The following is a 19928-nucleotide window of genomic DNA, read 5'->3' as shown; positions in this document are numbered from 1 at the left end:
GTACAGTTAATTCTACACCTAAACGTATTAATCACGTACGCCTGTGTGTGCCTTGTGGCAGTTGCACCTAAACAGGACCACTTTAAAAAACTTTTAGACATTTTCACCCTCTCAGATCCTTGGAAAGGCCTGCGTGCATCTATACCCCCTTTACCAGGAAGCCAAAAGATGAAGCTCAGAGAGTTGGTTTGCATGAGGGCATTTTGCTGATTTGTAGGGGGCTGGGATGGAATTAAATCCACTGCTTGTGAACAAGTTCTGGAGCATTTGAACACTATTGCTTTTCTACTTCTGCCACATTTTCATGGTAGCTCCCTCTGATTTCCAGGGGTAGGTGAGAAAAGGTGGCTTTCTCTCAACTTTGCTACTTGTCTTGTTTTGGCTTGGTTGTTGATCTCTCTTTAAAGACATTTTCTATGAGTAGAGAAGCATATACAGGCTTCTCTGGACTACTTGCTTTCTTTAAATATCCAAAAAGTAAAACCTACATTTTGCAAATATACCTCCCTTTACATAAAAAGATTGCGTTATTGCTTTATATGTTTGTAATATGTTAGGGTTTCCAGTTGTATCATTTGGGTATCTCAGCCTCTCTGAGGTCATCTTCTAATCTCTGAAATTTGATGTATTCCAGTACTATGAAAAATATCATTATAAAACTAACTCTTTATGGTGAGTATTTTGTGAAATCAAAAGCACAGTCCATCTGGTAGCAGACAAGATTAATCTGTTGGAGAATGCTAAACATTATTGCATATTTTAAAATATGTAACTAGCACAGAACATTTGCCTCAGGCGTTTGACTAAGACTGTGGCTTAGGGTGAAGATTCAAATGAACTTTTTATCCCTAAAAGTCTGTAAGACATGTTCCTCTCACGTATAGTGAAACTTTAATATCTTACATCAGTCACTGAATAATAATACCAATTTAAAACCAAAAGAAGAAGAAATTTAACCATGATGTAGTCAAGATAAGTCTATAACAGTTACCTCTTTTTAAAAAAAATTGCAAGTGTTATGATAATAGTTTTGGTTTATGAATTTTGCAAAGAATTATAAACAAAGTAATAGATAAAATTGAATCTTATCAGTAGCATTAATATTACATTCAAGTTAATTTAAAATCATTAGGGGACTTTACTTTTTCAGTAGAGATTTATACTTTCAGAATAACTCGGCAGATTGTACTTAAGAATTCCATATACCCACCCTACCCGCCCCCTTCTCAGTCTCCCCTATTATTAAAGTCTTGCATTAGTGTAATACTTTGTTAGATTTAATGATTTAATGAACGTATATTGATGCATTATTGTTTAGTATCGTCCATAGTTTACATTAAGGTTCATTCTTTGTGTTGTACACTTCTGTGGGTTTTGATAAATGCATAGTGACATGTAACCACCATTGCAGTCACATACAGAAGAGTTTCACTGCCCTAAAAATCCCCTGTGCTTCTCTTTTTCATCCCTCCCCTCCCTTCCCCCAAGCCCCTGGCAACTACTGATCTTTTTACTTGTCTCTATAGTTTTGCCTTTTCCAAAATGTCGTATAGTTGGATTCATAAAATTTATTTTTAAGACATATTTGTATGCTTTTGTGAAGTTCAGTTTGACAGTAATTATAAGAAAATAGGAACAAAACCACCTTCTTATACTTCCTTTTTGGACATTTATTGTTGTGGCACTATTTCGTTATCTCATTTGACCAGGTAAATTGGATTTAAGTGGCTTAATATCTTGAGCACAAATATTCTCATCTAACAAATGCGTTTGAGTCTTCAATGATTATGTTATGCGGTAAAACACAATAGTAATTTACATGTAACACATTATATTCATGTTCAAACAAGTTTGTTAGTCTTTTCGTTGGTTACGAATGTCTATTAATTTTTTAAATGCACAAATAGAAATGCCTCTGTCCTCTACCACCCTGTAGGAGAATCCTCCCCACCTCAGGTATGACCCTAACTTTACAACACATAAGTGCCAAACCAGAATTTCAGATGTGCAGTCAACTGTTAACATAAATTCTGATTGCTTTGGGTAAATAATATGATTCATGAAAGCCCTGGGAAATAAATAATAGGTCATGGAAAAGTATAATAACTAGGAAATAAGGAAAATTTAAGATAAATTTAAATGCGTATATTGAATCCTTTTAGAAGCCTGGCATTTTCAATTTGTGAAAGCATAAAAACATAAATGTAAAGCACAAAGAGTCCATTATGTTACGCACATGTTCTGAATTTTCTTAAGGAATCAATCATCTCTTAAACCAGCACTTGAGAGATTGAGATAAAGCAGTTGAATTAAATATGCATTGAAAATCTTCCTCTTTAACTCATTCAGTACTTCTGAAACCAAGTTCCAGATGGTAAACATAGGCTATTTCTACTTGTTGCCTTTTATTCTCTCATCCGTACTTTTAGAAAAATTACAATTTGTTTTTCCTTTCTTGAGTATACTTTGCTTTAATTTTTTCTTGGTCAGGTTTACAGATTCACACTTGTACAGCAACTGTAGTTAAGAGTTTGCTCTTAACATGAAGAATAAAGAAGAAAAATCACTAGGCTTGAAAGAAAGGTGAACGATGACCATCAGGGCCCATGCGAGACAAATTTTGAAAAATTTGTCTTTGAAAAAAGGCCTTCCTTTTTAGTAAAATAACGCAATAGAGAGGAAAGCAAAGTACTTGTTTCTTCACAAATTGATGTTTGGTGCCTTTCACACTTCGAGCAAAAATGACCTGTCAGAGTTGAGCAGGTTGCTTGCTTGAACCATGGTGCTCATATTTTTAAATTTCCATTTACTAATGTGGAAAACTAAGACATGTACCTATTGTGCATTTCATGTACAAAGAGGAATCCTACTCTTTAAATAAAGTGTGTTTGCATTTAAAATAATGCAGTATAACAAAAGCTCAATGATAACAGGATATGGAGTCATAGTTTATTCCCTTTTTTACATGAAGTGCACAGTAAGCTTCTTTAAGTACCTCCCGTAGAAAGTGCACCTTCACCAAGTCAGTGAAACTTACACAAACTAAATTTCTACCGAGACACAAGAAATAAATAAAGCTCTGCTATTTCATCTCATGATAAGACTGCTGAAGAATAGCCAACATCCCAAAACAATTATTTTAATATATTTATGTATTATTGTCATAATGGATACAAACTGAACTATGGATTGATAGGCGATATTTATATAGTGGAATTAACAAATCAGACCAGTCAATTAAAATGTATTCTGTCAACTATTACATGCTCATCCTGTGGGCCAATCTAATTAAGCTAAAAAATAAATAGAGAAAAAAATTTTGAATAATGTCAAATGACTGTCCTTGTGCATTTTAAGAGAAGATGTGTTTGTTTAAAATTTTATGTGGGACCTGAAAATGCTTACAGTATTTCTACATGTTCAGCTTACTTTTGTAACATATATCTGTTTGGTTGTTTAGCAAACACTGCCCCTCTGCAGTGGCTGTATTATGCCATCCTGCCTCAGAATATATCTTATGCTGAGTTCATGGAGCTATAGTAATAGATCAGGTTCTGTTTGGAATTTTAGTTCTAAAAGGGGAGTCTCATTTACTTCTGTCCCACAATTCTCAGTATTACTTAAAAGCACTCAATGTCCTAAATTCAATCTTTACAGCAATTGTGTGAGTTTGGAATTAATATTACTCTTTTATCGGTGGATAAACGCAGACCTAGAGAATCTTCATGATGATACCATGACTGTACAGCTAATAAGTAACAGGGCAGGTCATGAATTCAAGTCTTTTGTGTCCAAATCAAATTTTCTGTCTCTAATAACCACATAACAGGCTATAAAGCGTGGATTCTTATAACTGTGAAGCCATGAGCTTTGTAACAGTAGGCAAGTCACTCTACAATCTTCTAAACGCTGCCGTGAAATGATTTCTCAAAAAACTTTTATAAAGTTGGAAAGATAAAATTAAACGTAATCTTTTTATGCTTTAAATGCTGCTTGCTGACCTGCTGGCTCCCTGGCTGGCTGGATGAATAGATGAATGGAGAGATGGAAGGATGGATAGATAGATAGGCACATCCTTTTTGTGTGTGTGTTTGTGTGTGCACGTGTGTATATGCATAAATATTATGTTAGTTCTCTGACAATCCCTGATGCCATTAAAGATGAAACAGCTTATAAACCTTGGATAACATTTAGCAGAATATTACCCAAGTGGTCCTCAACCAAACGTAAGAGTCTCTGGAGGGCTTTCCAAAGATGAGGTGGTGTTCATATATATTTTTTCTCCTTTTAAGATTGCCAGGTGATCAAAATACATGACAAGCCTTAAAAACCCATACTCACTTGAGGACTGTAATAAGATTCAGCTGATGGCAATGGCTGACTGTAGGAAACACATCAGGTACTCTGAGTGCTCACACAGAGGAAGTTTTAGATACATTTTTGCATTTATTCAACAAAATGCCTAAAGCTGAAGTTACATTTTAAAACGTTTATTCAGGAAAAAGATGATCTCATTAGAACAGCTCACACGTAATCCCCAGATCCACTGAAGGGAATATGTTCACTAGAATATTGTGCATTCTATTTTATTGAGTGGATTATTTTGAATCAAACTGGCCTTCAGACTTTTGAAGAAATATTATTATGCAGCAGTATAATCCTGTTTATATTTATCTTTATGTTTTTCACACACCTTTTTTTAATGAAGTATATTGTAACATTTACCTTGTCAGACTTCTGTGTGTGTTTATGCATTTATTTCTTAAGGTATGTATGAAAGGCTGAAAAATTACTTCATTGTGGACCCCCTCCAAGAAAATATTATATCATCTCTTGGAAAGCGAAATTAATTACTCTCATTCTCTTTGACAGAAATGTAGCGTGCCCTTCAATCTTCACATCCTTAGAAGGAATTCTGTTTCTGTTGATAATATTAAATATAGTTTAAGTGTTTGATCATCTTTTCCACCCCAGGGTCATCAACAGCAAAAATTCAGCTAAAGTCACTGCTCCCAGGCAAAAATCTTGATGGGCTTTTATTTAAAATAAACAAACAAACAACAAAACAACAGCAATGCTTAGAGGATGCTGCTGTGAGTCGTCCATCAATGTTGTATCAAGAATTGAGTAGTTAGTGACCAAGGGCAGAATTTTAGTATGAAGTCCTTTCTTTGTTCCTTTTTAGAAAATTTTCTTGTCCTAATTGTGCATAAAACTTTTCTTTGTGATATCTGGTCTTTTCAGTGTCCCTGCCTCTTAGAGGCTGTTTCCTGGTAACATAGCCATATCTTTTCTCACTTTCTCAAATCTGTGTAGTCCTTTTATTTAATTTCTAACTGCTATAAGTGCTACTTGTTTGGTGTTTTCCCGTGGTTTCCCCAGCTTTCCTTCTGTCTCTTGGCTGCTCTCCCATTGCTACACGTTTATGGATTCATATCTCGGAACCAATGTGTTTCCATTTTCCACTGTCCAAAAGCCAAGAAATGAATTCTAATAATGATTTCAGGATCAAGCCTTTCAGGTCTTTTCTTTTTCCTAAAAGGAGGAGGAAGCGTATACCTCAACTGTTTGGGAAACATATTTATGCGGTATTGCTGGTCTTACGTGTACGTACGTGCAGCTTGAAGCTGGAATTATGGATGGTTTACTGGCCACATTATCACAGTAGACGTGATTGGTATGGGCTATGAGAATATATTATGTCAACACTGTAAACGGATGAATGGTATGATCAGGGTTTTGTCCTCCTTAGACTGATGAGGCATTGTTCTTGGATATGCTGGTTGCATTTCAACTGCTACGTGTGAAATAGGAACCAGCGTGTGCCTCTGTGATGTTTACACTTACAAATTCACGCATAACATGTCTAACGCTCCCAAATAAGATATGTCTGTTGTCCAAAGGTTTGGTTGATTCTTCCTAATTTTTATGAGCATTTTCTGTATTTTGGTTTGAGCTCATGCAAAAGCTATGTAGTTCTCAAGTATTTGAAAGCACCTAGGGGCTCTTCGTATTGGGTCTTCCTAGCTTTCTGGTATATACAGCAGAATTACAAGAGGAGTGCTCTTCCTCTGTTGTTGTGAAATAGCTTAAGGAGTAAAATTTTTTTTAGTGAGGGATTAAGCAGATACCTACAAAATATGGACTCGTGTTCATAATCTACAGAAGTCTTAAGCAGTTTGCACATCTCAGTGAAGCTTGATGCCTCAGAAACCATCTATTTACAGATAAGCTCCGTGTTTACCTACTCTATTGTCATAGTCTACGAAAGCACTCTTTCATTTACTTTATGAAATGTTTCTACAGTGATGAATTGCACCTCAGCCTTTGGTTTATAAACCTATGTTAGAACCTTGTGTCTAAGTGTAATTAGGAAGAAAAAAATTCGTGATGGAAATAGTCACTATTTCCAAAATTAGAATTTTGGAGAGAAATTAATCAAGGCCATATTTGAAAGCAAACTATGTTTGAGAATTTGTGCTTAATGACATATTTTATAATGTTAATGACAAGCCAACTGGGATATTTTATGAAAGCAGCCTCAACAAAGAATTTCTATATGGGTATGACATACTAATAAGAAACATCCTACGTTGTTCTGCAGAGAAATTAAATGATAATACTGTGTGCGAATTGAAATAGTGTTCTAGTTAGAAGAGTAGATAATGCTAATAGCTTTTTATAAAAGTTGCTCTGTTTATGGTGTTTCTTTTCTTTTGTTTCTTAATATCTGAGAATATTTAAATTCTTACTTCTCAATTTCAGCACATGAAATGAAATCTTGTCATTTAGAATTTTATGCAGTAGATATTTGGATGCTTCATTTTGATATTTTCTAATTCTTTTCTTTTGGTGGGTAAGTAACCATGTTAGCTTAGAAGCAAAAAAAAAAAACCAATAAAACATCAACCCATTTTCCTGTTTATTGATCTGGTGCCGTTGTTCAGCTTATTTTCTTTCTTTTCTCATTGTTGCTAAATAAAATGCCCTTGCACTATTGTATTTCCTGAATGGAGCTATAATTTATATTCTATAAAGAAAGACTTGAAGAAGCGTGTTTTGTTCCTTTAAGTGTATGCTCAAGCTTTGAGGGGACTAGCAAACCAAAATCTTTTATTAAACAAAGAATGAAATGAACCAAATTAATATAATTTTAGGCATTGTTGTTCTCATACCATAGTGAGGCTGAAAAAAAAAAGGTTTTGGTCTTCATATAATAGAACAATAATGTCTACATTAGCCTGGTCAAATTAGATATAACCAAAAATAACCTTTTGTAGTCTAACTCTCTGTTAAGGCTAGACGGACACCTGCTAATTTGGGGGCCATTTTAGGCCTTGGAAATAGACATTTAGTAACTATTTCTTGAATTTATGAGTGAATAGGTATAAAATTAAATTATATTCGTGCTCAGTAATAACACACGGAGCCCATTAGTCTGGGTGGAATCTTGGATTCTTTATTATTATTTATTATTAAATTTTGCTCATTAAAACTTGAAAGCATGAATACAAACTTGGACAAAATTATTATCATTGTCTTAAATTACACAGCACAAGCATAGGCAACTTAAGATTTACAGAATAAGCTTTTCCTAAAATTATTTCCTAAAAATACCTGTTGTAGTATTTCTGTATATTATTTTGAGAAAAACTTTTTCATTGCTATGAGCTCAGTTATAATCCAGTTATTAGAAATGGCTTGTATTCAATAATTTAGCAAACGGGTGTGGGAGGTTGGAGAATTTTATGCCCTGTTTTAGTGTATTTCCCTGGATTTTGACAATGATGTCTGTCGCCCTCCCAATCGTCTTACTCTGTTGTGCTTTTGTACTCCCCACTTTAATTATGACGACTGTCCGAGCGGTTCTTCAGATATTTGGAGAGCGAATTAATGTTCTGTAGCAATAAGAGAAAAATTAAAAAACATTCAAGTCATCAATCATACCTCTATTTTTCTCCCCACAGTCTCCAAACGTCCACAACTACCCCGATATGGAAGCTGTTCCCCTGTTGCTAAATAATGTGAAAGGGGAACCCCCGGAGGACCCGTTATGCGTAGATCACTTCCAGACACAAACTGAGCCAGTGGACTTGTCCATCAACAAAGCCAGGACATCCCCCACAGCCGTTTCCTCCTCCCCCGTTTCCATGACAGCGTCCGCCTCCTCCCCTTCTTCAACTTCAACCTCTTCGTCGTCTTCTAGTCGTCCAGCCTCATCCCCAACTGTTATAACATCAGTATCTTCAGCATCATCTTCGTCAACGGTATTAACTCCAGGGCCCCTTGTTGCCTCTGCCTCCGGTGTGGGAGGCCAGCAGTTTTTGCACATTATCCATCCCGTTCCGCCTTCAAGTCCCATGAATTTACAGTCTAACAAACTGAGTCACGTTCACCGCATCCCCGTGGTGGTCCAGTCGGTGCCTGTTGTCTACACAGCTGTGCGGTCACCTGGAAATGTGAACAACACTATCGTCGTACCACTTTTGGAGGATGGGAGAAGCCATGGCAAAGGTAAGAGACACAAGCAAGCCTTGATTTATTTCAGCAGTAACTCTTCAATTATTCAGTGAGCGGACCCCAAGTCGTAGGCAAACACACTACATCCAAGGAAGTTCTGTGCAGAACGACACAGGAACCAGCTGATCCACTGCTGAGTAGAGCACAGTTTAGTAGAAACTAACCTCATATTTATATAGGTATATGCTTCAGTATTACTTAGTCCATATTTCTATGTATCAAGTCATTAAATGTCAGAATTCAAATACCTAAATTTGCAAAATATTTTTACCTTCAAGTGCGCAAATAGAAAGTTCAATCTATAGTCAGCGTAACTGCTTGTGAGATGTAAATGTGTAAATCCCTCGTGGAGGTTAACCACTGTGAAATTTTTACAAAGTGTGTCAGGATGTTTCTTCTTTCAGTTGTTCAGGCTGGAACTTACTTGTCTGGCAATAATATAAAATTCCAGGAAGTTCCAGTGGTTGGAACCTGATCATTCACTTTTGAGTAACTTGTAAATTAAGTCGCCATTAAAGTAATTCTAAAGTTAGGTGTTTGGCTACAAATGTGTTATGTAGCTTGAGTTCTTATCTTCATACAAGTCTAAGTTTTTATTTTAAATAGCAGGAAGCCTCCATATGATAGAAATAATTCAAAATGCAGTATTAATATTTCCTTCTGGGGGTTAGAAGGCAGAAAGATACTTTGTTACATGACTGTATGTAATAATACCAAGTTAACTATATATGCTAGTTAACTGATCATGAAGTTATTTTTCTTCTTCTAAGTTCTTTTTGTTTCATTTTTAAATAGAAGGAATTGTAATAATATCATGGTGTTGATTTTTTCTTCCCTTTCTATGAATCTAAAAAAATAAGCCACCCTTCTATAGAGATGTAAAATGCCTATAATCATCAACTCATATGTGTGTATTTTGTCTTCAGAGCCTAGAAATGACGATGGATTAAGACTTAGATTGCATTACTTTTTGCTTTGATACCATATTACTTCCGAGGCCCATAATTAAAATACGATGGGTGAATACATAAAACACTGCCTTCGTGTAAAATACTAGTAAACATAGTTGTTTTGGTTCTTATATAAGGTGGGATTCAGTGCATAGGAATAACATTTGGTCGTGAACCTGGAGAAATTTTTGCAAACACACATTACAGAATTGTGCATTCATCTTTTGCAAGTTACTATTTTATCTGCAGTGAGTTTCTTCATAGCACATGACAAGTTTCATCTTCCCAGTTTTACCACCTGAAAAATCTTGTGCTTTACAGCAGTCAGAGGTTTAAACTGCAAACTTGAGATCCAGATGCTCTGCTTACCTGACAACCTATTTTTTCTTTTGGTGCTTTTATGGGCAAAGGCCAGGAAGTAGTCCCACCACCACCTTTGTGAGCAGGTAGAAGAAAAAGAGGAAGAAGTGAGTCTTTACATAGATTTTTCTTGAGTCGACCCTTCTTTGACATTACTAATACTTCTGATCCAAGTGAGCTAATTGATTCAAATAATAATAACATAACTAAAGGCCACATTAGGTATTTATTTCTTTTATAATTTACAGATGTGCTTTAAATTTTTTAAGAATTAGGAATTAACAACTAGAAAAATTATAACCTTGCGTATTACATTATATATGTGTACACCATAGAACCCAATCTTTTTACAATAACACATGAAAAATATTGCTTTTATTGTGAAGGTGATTCATAAGGATCTTAACACTGTTCGTGACGTGATTTTACAATTTCCATGCTCTAATGAAGGAAACAAAAGAGATGTCTCTTTTATTTGCCATTATTTGATGGGAGAGATTACTTTTATTTAAAGTTTGCTGCCAAAATTTAATTTTCTGGAAAATTTATCTTTGCAGAAGAACTGTGTTAAGTAAGACTCATGCTGTAATTTGTTCTCTACATGAGTATATCTGTTAGTTTCATGCAGTATTTTCTATTCAGTAGTTTCCTCATATCAAGAGTAAACATTTATATAACCATAAACACACTAAACTATAATGTGGATGTTAATAGCATGAGATTTGGGATCAAGGTTGTATGGGTTAGCATCCTAGTTCCCTCACTTCCAGCTTTGGACTGGGCAATAACTGGGCAAAGTTATTTAATTTCACTAATCTTTATTTTCTTCAGTGATAAAATGGGAATAAAAGTATATATCTTTGAAGATTATTGGGAAGATAAAGTAAGAGCTTATGTGTAAATGTCTAGCACTGATCACCTGTCAATAAATGTTTGCAGTTATTTATCATTATTATAGCCCCCCCCCCAAAAATACCTGAAGCAATAATGTTCAGAAAATTTTCCTCTGTCTTATAAAAACAGAAAGTTGGAGGAAAAAAGACTTATTGAATTTAAAAGTGAAAAACTGTTTCCAAGAAGTTGGTATAGAAATGCTTCTCAAAGTTGTTACAACAAATTATAAGGGATGAGTGTTTAGGATGAGAGATTGTCTGGAAAATCCCATACTTTCTATGTTTATTAGTTTATATTAAGTTTTTATAATCCCCACATTCTACAAATATTGCTACACATTTTATAAGTTTTTTTTATTGTTTAATTGATTAATTAGATGATGGTAAAATTCTCTAATGGAGGAGGTCTGCCGGCCTCACAGAATGAATAAAGGAAAGGGCATTTCAGTGATTCCTCACGTCTGTATTTTGCACATATGCACTGGGCACTGGGCCAGCAATGAAATGGCTGGGTGATAAAGGGAGCCCTATTTCCATTCTCAAATAGGACTTGTATATCTGGTATGGATGAGCAAAAGAAAATACAATGGGGGAGTTGGTTTTTCAAAATGCTACTAATAAAAATACAAAACGAACTCTTATAAATGTAGGTGATTGTACTAGCTAATTACCTTTAAAGGTGGTATAACATATCTGGTCTGTGGTAGAGAGATAGATTACCTTACGTCACACTACACAAGGGACTGTGAATGAATACATCTGTATCTAAAATACCATGAATTGAGTCATTTGTCCATTCAAGTATTTATTGAGCATCTCTTATGGATCAGGCATTTTATTGGCACCAGAGACATAGTGTTGGGCAAAACAGATGCTGTTTCTCTCTGAGTGCTTGTAGTCTACGGGGAGACTTTGACCTCAGACGGAAAAATCGTACAATTAACTGATAACTGCGGACAGAGTTGGGTTAAAATGTAGACCAGCCATGGATGTGCCTAGGGCAAAGAGTTTAATTATAACTGCAGAGAGAGAAAGTTGTATATGACAAAAGTATTTTCATACAGGATGTTATATGTGGTTGGAAAAAATGTTTTTGCTGTTATGCTCAGAAGCGGGTGTTCGGGGCCTGGGAGCGTGGTGGGCTGGAACTTCCGCACGGTATGCTTGGATGTGAAAAAGCATTCTCATGAGGAGAGGACTCCAGCCTATCCAGTATCTATGGAATATGGTCTAAAGGAATGGCAAGTTGTCAGCTAGCCCAGGGCACCAACAGATCTCAGTTGGGTCTTGAATGTAATCTGTGATATGAAGGAAAATGGCATGATGTTCTGGAAGGCACAGTAAACACAGTGTAGACTAGAGCCATCAGAGGGATGCTGTCAGAGAAGTTCTCCAGAGGAAGACATTTTTCTGCTTGATACAGGACAAAGTAGCAGTTAGCCCTTCGAAGTGATAGTGCTGAGGGGTAGAAGGCTCTCCTCGGAAGCTGAGACCTGTTATTTATAAACAAGACCCTAAAGGGATTATTTGACCTTGTAAAGGAATTTCAGTTCAGCCTGGGGAAGTTTTTGGTAGATTTCCCAGGAGATTTTCATTAGGTTTTACAGATATTTAGCAACAGGAAGCATAGAAGGTCAAAAAACAAATCAGAAGCAAAGTGATTGGTTTGTTACTGCCTTGATGGAGAAGTAGGCACTTTTATGGTTCTCTTTTCCTTCCTTCCTTTTGATCCACTATTAAGGTGAGGGAAAGAGTGTTTAAGAGAATGCAAGTGAAGAGAGCGTTTTACCAAGGGACTCAGAAATGTATCAAAAGCTTCTAAGGGGCCACATAAAATAAGGACTAAGAATGGAGCATTTCGGGAGGATGGAGTTTACTGGTGACACTGTGTCAGTGGAGTGGTGGGGACAAAGGGCGGACTGAAGTGAGTTCATGTTCAGATGGGAGGTGAGACAGGGGTGACAAAGTCTAGACAACTCTTCGGAGTAGTTTTGCTGGAAGAGTTTTGGAGAAATGGCATGATAGCTGGAGAGGCATTTACGCTCTCAAGGGAGGAATTTTAAAAGAGGCAGAAAGTATAGCATATTTGCTATAATGATATCAAGAGATCAAGAATGAGATCAAGAATAATCCAGTAGACAGTTGAAAATGGGTAATTCTAGAGAGGGAAGAATTACAGAAGCAAAATTGTTAATTGCACGTTAGTTGCTTATATAATTTTGTGGAAGTAACCTGCATCTTGCAGTAATTAACCCAAATTCTAACGTCAATTTATTAGATTGACACAAGTTTTAGGAAAAAAGATACATAATGGAAAAGGAAAGAAAATGCAAAAAACAGCAGATAATGATCTAGGATTGATAATGAAAAGCAAACAGAAGTTCAGCAAAACGTGGGTTCCACTGAGAATTATAAAAACGATACCAGCATTAATACGAATATAAGGTCAAACATTTCTCATTCACCACATACTGGAATGTACAGAATAATTAAAAGAAAAAGGTAACCCCCAAATAATTTGTTGTTTAAAGACATTTTTATAATTGAATATTAATAGATATTACATTTCAGAAACGCAGAACACTTAAAGAGCAAGGCCGTAACCAGTCTGTGACCATCCAACTAAAGAGCTAAAAAAGAAAGGATTTACTTTCTCCCTCCCATATGTGAGCTAGTCCTTTCTCCATGTAGCTAAAGGAATAGGTAATATCACCTTGATGCCCAGGAATGAGGCTCGAGCCAAGGTGTGATTGACCGGTGGCTTTGAAACAGCCAGAACTGAAAAGCCAGCTGGGTATTTCACTGTTGCCCAATTTTCTTCCCCGACCACTATTGCATCCTTCTTCACTACGTTATATAGATGGTCTGTTGGTCTGTCTTCTCCCCCTTTCCCCATATTGTCTTCTCCTTAGCCACCCAAACCCACCGGATGTCCCCGTGACTGTAAAATAGGAGATTGCCCAGCGGAAGAAGCTCCGCTCGTTTCCTATGCAGCCACTTTTCTTTTTCCTGAAAATGCAACCCTGGCAGCCCAGCCTACCAGAAGCTTTACAAAACATATTTCTTGCATCAAGACTTTTTATTATAATGGTGTCATACTTGAAAAATAATTCATTATGGGTCATAAGTGCATTATTCCTGCCCATATATTTATAGGATAAAGTCCTTGAGTTTAAAGTACTTTTTCCCCCAGATGTCTGACTAGAGCATGTTGTTACTGCTGCTAAGAAGCCAGCAGCCATGTGAGCATGTCATTTCTTTCGTCATCTCCTTTAATAAAAGCGTGTTGTTTTTATATTATTTGTAGATGAAGTGAGGAATCCTCCAAAACTATACCTTTTTCCCATAGCACTGGTTCAGGAATTTCAAAGGGCCGTGGCTGCGAGCAAATCTGAAATACTCAAACCCCATTTCTTCCTATAGGCTTTTGCTTTTCTCACCAGCCCACAGAAAGAAGCCACAAGTGTATTTTTAGTCCTAGGCCATTTATACTTGTGAAGGGAAACCTGGTCATTGCAGTGATTGCTGCAATACTGGTTGGAGGTTGTGACTGTAGCTCCTGACCGTCTAATGCAGCTGGAGTTTTGCTCCCATGAAACTCTGCATTTCAGATCTCTTTGTGTCGCCAGTTTTCTTCTGCTGTCAGCTTTCCCAACGTTGATGTTTGTGGTATCTTTTTTCAGGTCCAGGTTCATTTTGTCACAGACTTGCTTCTCCTGTCTACCTTACACATGACTGTCCTCTTTTAGTTCACCATTCAATGGATTCCTGGTGTCATCTGTCCATAGGACCAGAATAGTCCAGGGCAGCTGACTTATGCTCATGTATATGGTTGTCTTGGCTTCTTGAGTGATTGAACTACCACAGCTCCCTTTGGTAAATGTATTCTTCTACTTATGCTTAATTAAGTATGATAACTACTAGATAGAGATTCCTATTTTAAATCTGAATTTAATGTCTATTGACAAACCATCTAGTTACTCAATCTTTTATTGTTAATTTTTTAATGTTGCTTATTGGGAAGCAGGTCTGGATAGTTGCTGACTTTTTATTATTATTATTCTTGAATTTAGACTTTGATAGGACGTGAGTGTTTTATTACTGTCATTATAAGACAGGAACATGTCAAATAGAAAGGCAGCCAATATTTATGAAAAACTGAATTTTAAATAGGAGGTCAGAATATTTTATATAGATAACGTTGGTCATTTGTTGTTTGTTTTTACCTGACTTTCAACAAGGAGTAGAAACTTATCTGTATTTTTTCACTTCTGGGCATCCATAGGAAGTTGAATGGATTCCATCCAAAAAATGGCTTCTTATGCTCTTGTTTATCTGAAATACCCACAATCTGTCGACTCCTCTGTTTTATCTGGCATAGACTGGGTTGGGTCTAAAATTTGATGATAATAACTGTCTTGAGAGAGGAGACAGAAATTGTATGTTCTGTTCTAAGAGAATTAGCAGAAAAGAGAAAACTGTAAATGTAAACTGTAAAATGTCAAGGAATGAGTTTGGCTTTTCCCCTGCGCAGTTAAATAGTAAGTAAAATTACAAAGGGGAAAAGAAGAGCAAAAAGTATGGCCTGCAGAGGGGATCCACATTAAGAGAGAGGTGATACTTCATTCAGAGATAGATATTATGTAAGGAAGCAAAGATAATAGGCAGGAGACAAACCCATTAAATAGATAAAGTAGCTAAAGCAAGGGGTTACCAAAGTGGAATTTGTGTCCATTCTGTTATAAAGTGATACCTAGCACACCATTTTAATTTGTTAGGTCGGGTGCCTCCTATGATAAAGCGGTCTAATTTATATTTAAACAGATGCTTAAATGTGATATGTCACTAGTATTTAGTCTAAGGTTAGTCTCTATGTTCATTTTTCACCACTCCTGAAAAGTTTTCTTTCATCATATTTAACACACTGAACATTAACATACTGGATCTTGAAATATAATATCTTTCCTTTCCTCTATAGTTTCCTTTTTTAAGAACAAGTTTTTTCTCTCCTGAAGTGATGTTCTATTTAAATATAAAGCTTCTAATTTCAAATAGTACAGGTGCTGTTAAGCTGCAAGGAAATTCTTATTTTACATATCAGATTGCAGATATTTATAGGATTCTTTTGATGATGTTTGGACTTATATACTCATTGCAAGAAACCTTTGGGTGTTGGATGGATATATCTATATATGGAGAGATATAGATATCTATCCTTATTTGGATATATCTATATAGATATAGTTATTTTTTGCAAATGGGCATTTTACCTAGTGACTCTTAAGACCTGGAAAGAACAAATGAAAGAAGGAAGAATATAAGATCCAAAAGGGAAACTTGGTCTTAGAATCCTTGCCAGCACTGTTTTAAATTGGCTTTTTAATTATTTATAACCCTCTGGCTGTGGTTTCTGTCTCCCGATTTTTTCTCACTCCCTCAACAATAATTCTTTTTCTATTCCAAGCTCTGTTACTATTTTCTCAGCCCCTTCTCTCTGCCCGCTCTCCATTGTTAATGGAGAATTTGATTAACTGTTCTTCCACTTTGTGTTCTTTAGAAAAGAACAAATTGATATTTGTCTTTCTGTCTAATAAATAAAAGAAGAGCTACCAATTTACAGAGTTATCATTACGTACTCCATCTTTCCTCCAGCCACCTTCATGTGGGGGAAATGCTGCTTTGATCATTGGCCAGTTGTATGTGTTTTTCATGACCAGGGGTCTTCACCATCGTTTTTCTTCATTTTATCAACAAATGTCTTATGGACCAGTTACATGGCCAGAAATGTCACTATGGCGATTTTTAAAATAACTTCTCTCAAAAGCCTGCTTTTTAGTGTACAATACACTAAAATGATACTGTTCACACTGTGAGTCGTTTTCCTGTTGACGAATCTTGAAATCAGTTTATTAGCTTATAACCAGCATTTTAAAGAAATTAAATAGGATGGAATTGATTAAGAGATATGAGAGTATCACCCAAATAAGTATTATATCATGAAACTTTTACTTCCATACATGCAAATGCAGTACTGTGTGTGTCTGTATACTGTCTGTGTACTGAGTCATATTGAAATACGTATTTCTTACTGTAGTTCCTGTCTCAGAAGTTTGAATGACACTACATGGAGTTCCGTCACCTTTAATTCAGATTTTTTCCCCTCTTCCTTTCTCTTTTTTTCCATCTCCCTCACGAATACCCTTCTTGATTCCACCTTCTTTTCTCTACCCTCTCACTCTCCCATCTCCCCTCCCTTTCTGTCTTCTTTCTTCTCCCAGGTGTCCTTCTCCATCTCCCTCTACCCTTCACCATTCTACCTTTTCTTGAAGCTTGATTCTTCTTTCTCTTCTATATGTAACCAAATCACCTATCCCAGAAGTGATGTATTATGGAACTAAGCAACCTATATTGAAAATGATAGCCTTTGTACTGCCATCTAGTGGTGGGATTTTAAAATATTGTGAACGGAAAGAGTTGGAGGAACTCTATGGAATCAAGTTATTTCTTCTATGATTGCTCTCGGGTTTTCCCAGCTGGTTTAGGGTTGTCAGGGAGTTCAGTGAATATGCTCCTTTAAAGTGAAACTCGAACATGAATTCGAAACCTAACTTATCTCCTTTGTTTTAAGAAGCATCCCTTCTACTCACTTGTCCTACTTCCCATCCTGCACATTTGTATGTGACTTCTGTTTAGTAGAAATGAAATGCTACTTTCTATGTATCTTTGCTTAGTTTTTTTTTGTAACTATGGATTGTGTTTGTTGGGTTAGTGGACGCACGTATATGCCGACTTGTGAACTATTAAGTTTTATTGAATGTCACAGAGAAAAAATAAAAAGAGAGTTATGTCTGGGACAGCAGGACTGCAGGAAGACAGAAAATAGGAGAATTCGGTGAAACTGGTAACTGGGAGTAGCCCTTGGAGAATTCATCAGAGAACTGCCTTCTCAATAGCTAGGGACTTAGGAAAAGCTCAGTGGAAACGGAGTAGAATTCGAAAGATATTCCCGTGGATGGTTTTCTCAGATTCTCAGTGTGAGAAAGATCTAGTGGGACTGGGATGACCTACAATAAGAATAAACTTTTCTGTTGACAAAAACTGTAGTTGCTTATATAATGCAGTATATATTATTATAAATCCTCACTCACAGGATGAAATAGGCTGACATCTCCCAAAATCCATCTGGGCCTCATTAGCTACAATTTTTTCAACACATTGCATTGTGCCCGACACTAGTAAATGTTCAATAAATACTTAGTGAATGAACAAATGAATTAATTAATGTAGGTGCAGTGTTTTATATGAGGTGCTCAGTTAGAATGCCATGGCCAGTGCTGGTCTCTAGTCCTAAACCCTAAACATAAAAGGAACCTTCCCCTGTATGGTGAAGTAGAAGAAGCAACAACATAAAGTGGAAACCGGCAGGGTTCTCATATCCTCACAGCGTGGATCCTAGCACCCCTCCCCGCCAGGCTGTTGCCATTCCACTGAATATGTCTCATGTCTCAGCCACCATTTCCATGGCTTTTCATGATGACAACTCTCCCTTTATCCATGTAGTTTCTTTTTCTTGGACAGCCTTTTCTTTCTCTGGAAAAAGACCTGGTTCAGATGCCTTCTCTTCTAGAAAGACACATACCAAATTGTATTACAATTGATGCCATACATATAAACATATACATACACATACACATAGATATACATATATGTAAAATATATTCTCTTGGCTCAGTATATGTGGCTCAAATATATTATATATAATATAAAATTTTATTATAATGATATCTATATCGTGGCCTTACTGCTTTGTCCAGTGTCTGGCACACAATGAACAATAAATGTTTGCAGAATGAATGAATATCATTCCCAGAGCTGTTACTCTCTTATGTCAGTGGGCCATCTGTAATTCCCTGGTGTTTTTGAGTGTATTGTTTCTACTGTTTCCCAAGTTTGTTTTATTTCATTGCATTTAATACTGAAGAATAATATTTGGTGGTACATTATAGATGCTTGATATGATTTAGGTTTTAATGGTTTCTGGAGTTGAACCCCTGTGGGTGAGACATATTCTTATGGCTTCTGAACAGTCTTAATGAAAAGATATCGCTGTATGAAAATTACAGCCAGTTCTTATTTATTGTTTTACTCTCAGGTAAAATAGTTTGCCTGTGAAACTAGGATAAATAATGGCTTTGATTGGATCCAGGCAATTAATAAAGTCTGTGAGGTTTCTTATGTAATAGTAATGCCAATTTCATTTCCCAGTCAAGGTGAAACAAATTACACCTCCTATCCCATTGCAGTTAACTGTGTCAGCATCACAGTACCATAAAATCTCAATAAAATCTGAAGACTGTGGAGTATGGATAATCCCACTATAAATTGTAATAAAAATTACCCCTCCAGACTCTATATTGTCTCCATGAAGTTCATAGACACTGTCTCTTTGTACATAAAGTTTTATGAAATAAATCGACCAGTTCTCCTGTCCTTACCAGATAGCAAGCTGTTTTGATTTAAAAGCTGATAACGGTATAATCAGTTTTTGGTGTTTGCAGTGCATTTTAAAAACATAAGTTTCATCTAAGGAACCTTAAGTAGAAGGAAAGTGCTACTTTTATTTGCACTATGCACCGAATGTCTCTTTGTGAGAAAGAATAATGACATTTTTACCATGGTGGGGCCCGTTTGCTGCAGCCATAAAACAAAGATTTCGTTTCTTTCCACCAATCTCTAATTTTAAAGGTATATTAAGCAAACCCAAGCACAAATCTAAAAGAGCTTTGCTAAATTGCTTCAAATTTTCTGCATTTAGAAGGATTTGTCAATTTCATGATTACATTTTTGTCTCATCTGTGCTAAATCCAAGAGCTCCCTAATCATCTCTGGTGTGGCCTTTGTTAGGAGTAGATGTTTTGTCAGTCCTCTATAAACACAGAGCCCTTTAAAACAGAGGAAACCTTCCAGAGACTTAGGTTGTAAATCTGCAAAGAACATGAATTAGACTCTGGAGGAAGTCATATGTTATAATGAAGGTAAAGTAGGTAGCATTTGACGTGGAAGTTAAAGAAGCATAAGGCTTTGCTACTTGGAGTAGGCAGAAGTATTCCAGCCAAGGAAAAGAGTGAACAATGAGGACAGTGAATGAAGGGTATGTAAAGAATGAAGAATAGTGGAGCTTTACTGAATCTTAGGCTATAAGGCA

The 19928-nt window shown here is 36.2% G+C and overlaps 1 protein-coding gene across 5 annotated transcripts in view; it reads left to right on the top strand.

The window, feature by feature from the left end:
• The window catches only part of KLF12 (KLF transcription factor 12), a 440360-nt gene that overhangs the window by 288906 nt on the left and 131526 nt on the right, over window positions 1-19928 (top strand). For all 5 annotated transcript variants that reach the window (XM_024753929.1, XM_024753927.1, XM_024753928.1 and 2 more), the window contains one exon: window positions 7968-8514. In XM_024753929.1, the coding sequence (XP_024609697.1) occupies window positions 7968-8514 (547 nt within the window). The remainder of the gene's footprint in view (window positions 1-7967; window positions 8515-19928) is intronic.

The sequence above is a fragment of the Neophocaena asiaeorientalis genome, unplaced genomic scaffold, assembly GCF_003031525.2.
Source record: "Neophocaena asiaeorientalis asiaeorientalis breed wild unplaced genomic scaffold, Neophocaena_asiaeorientalis_V1.1 scaffold212, whole genome shotgun sequence".
NCBI lineage: Eukaryota > Metazoa > Chordata > Mammalia > Artiodactyla > Phocoenidae > Neophocaena > Neophocaena asiaeorientalis.
The sequence above is the reverse complement of the archived record's forward strand: the minus strand, read 5'-3'. Positions and strand labels throughout refer to the sequence as shown.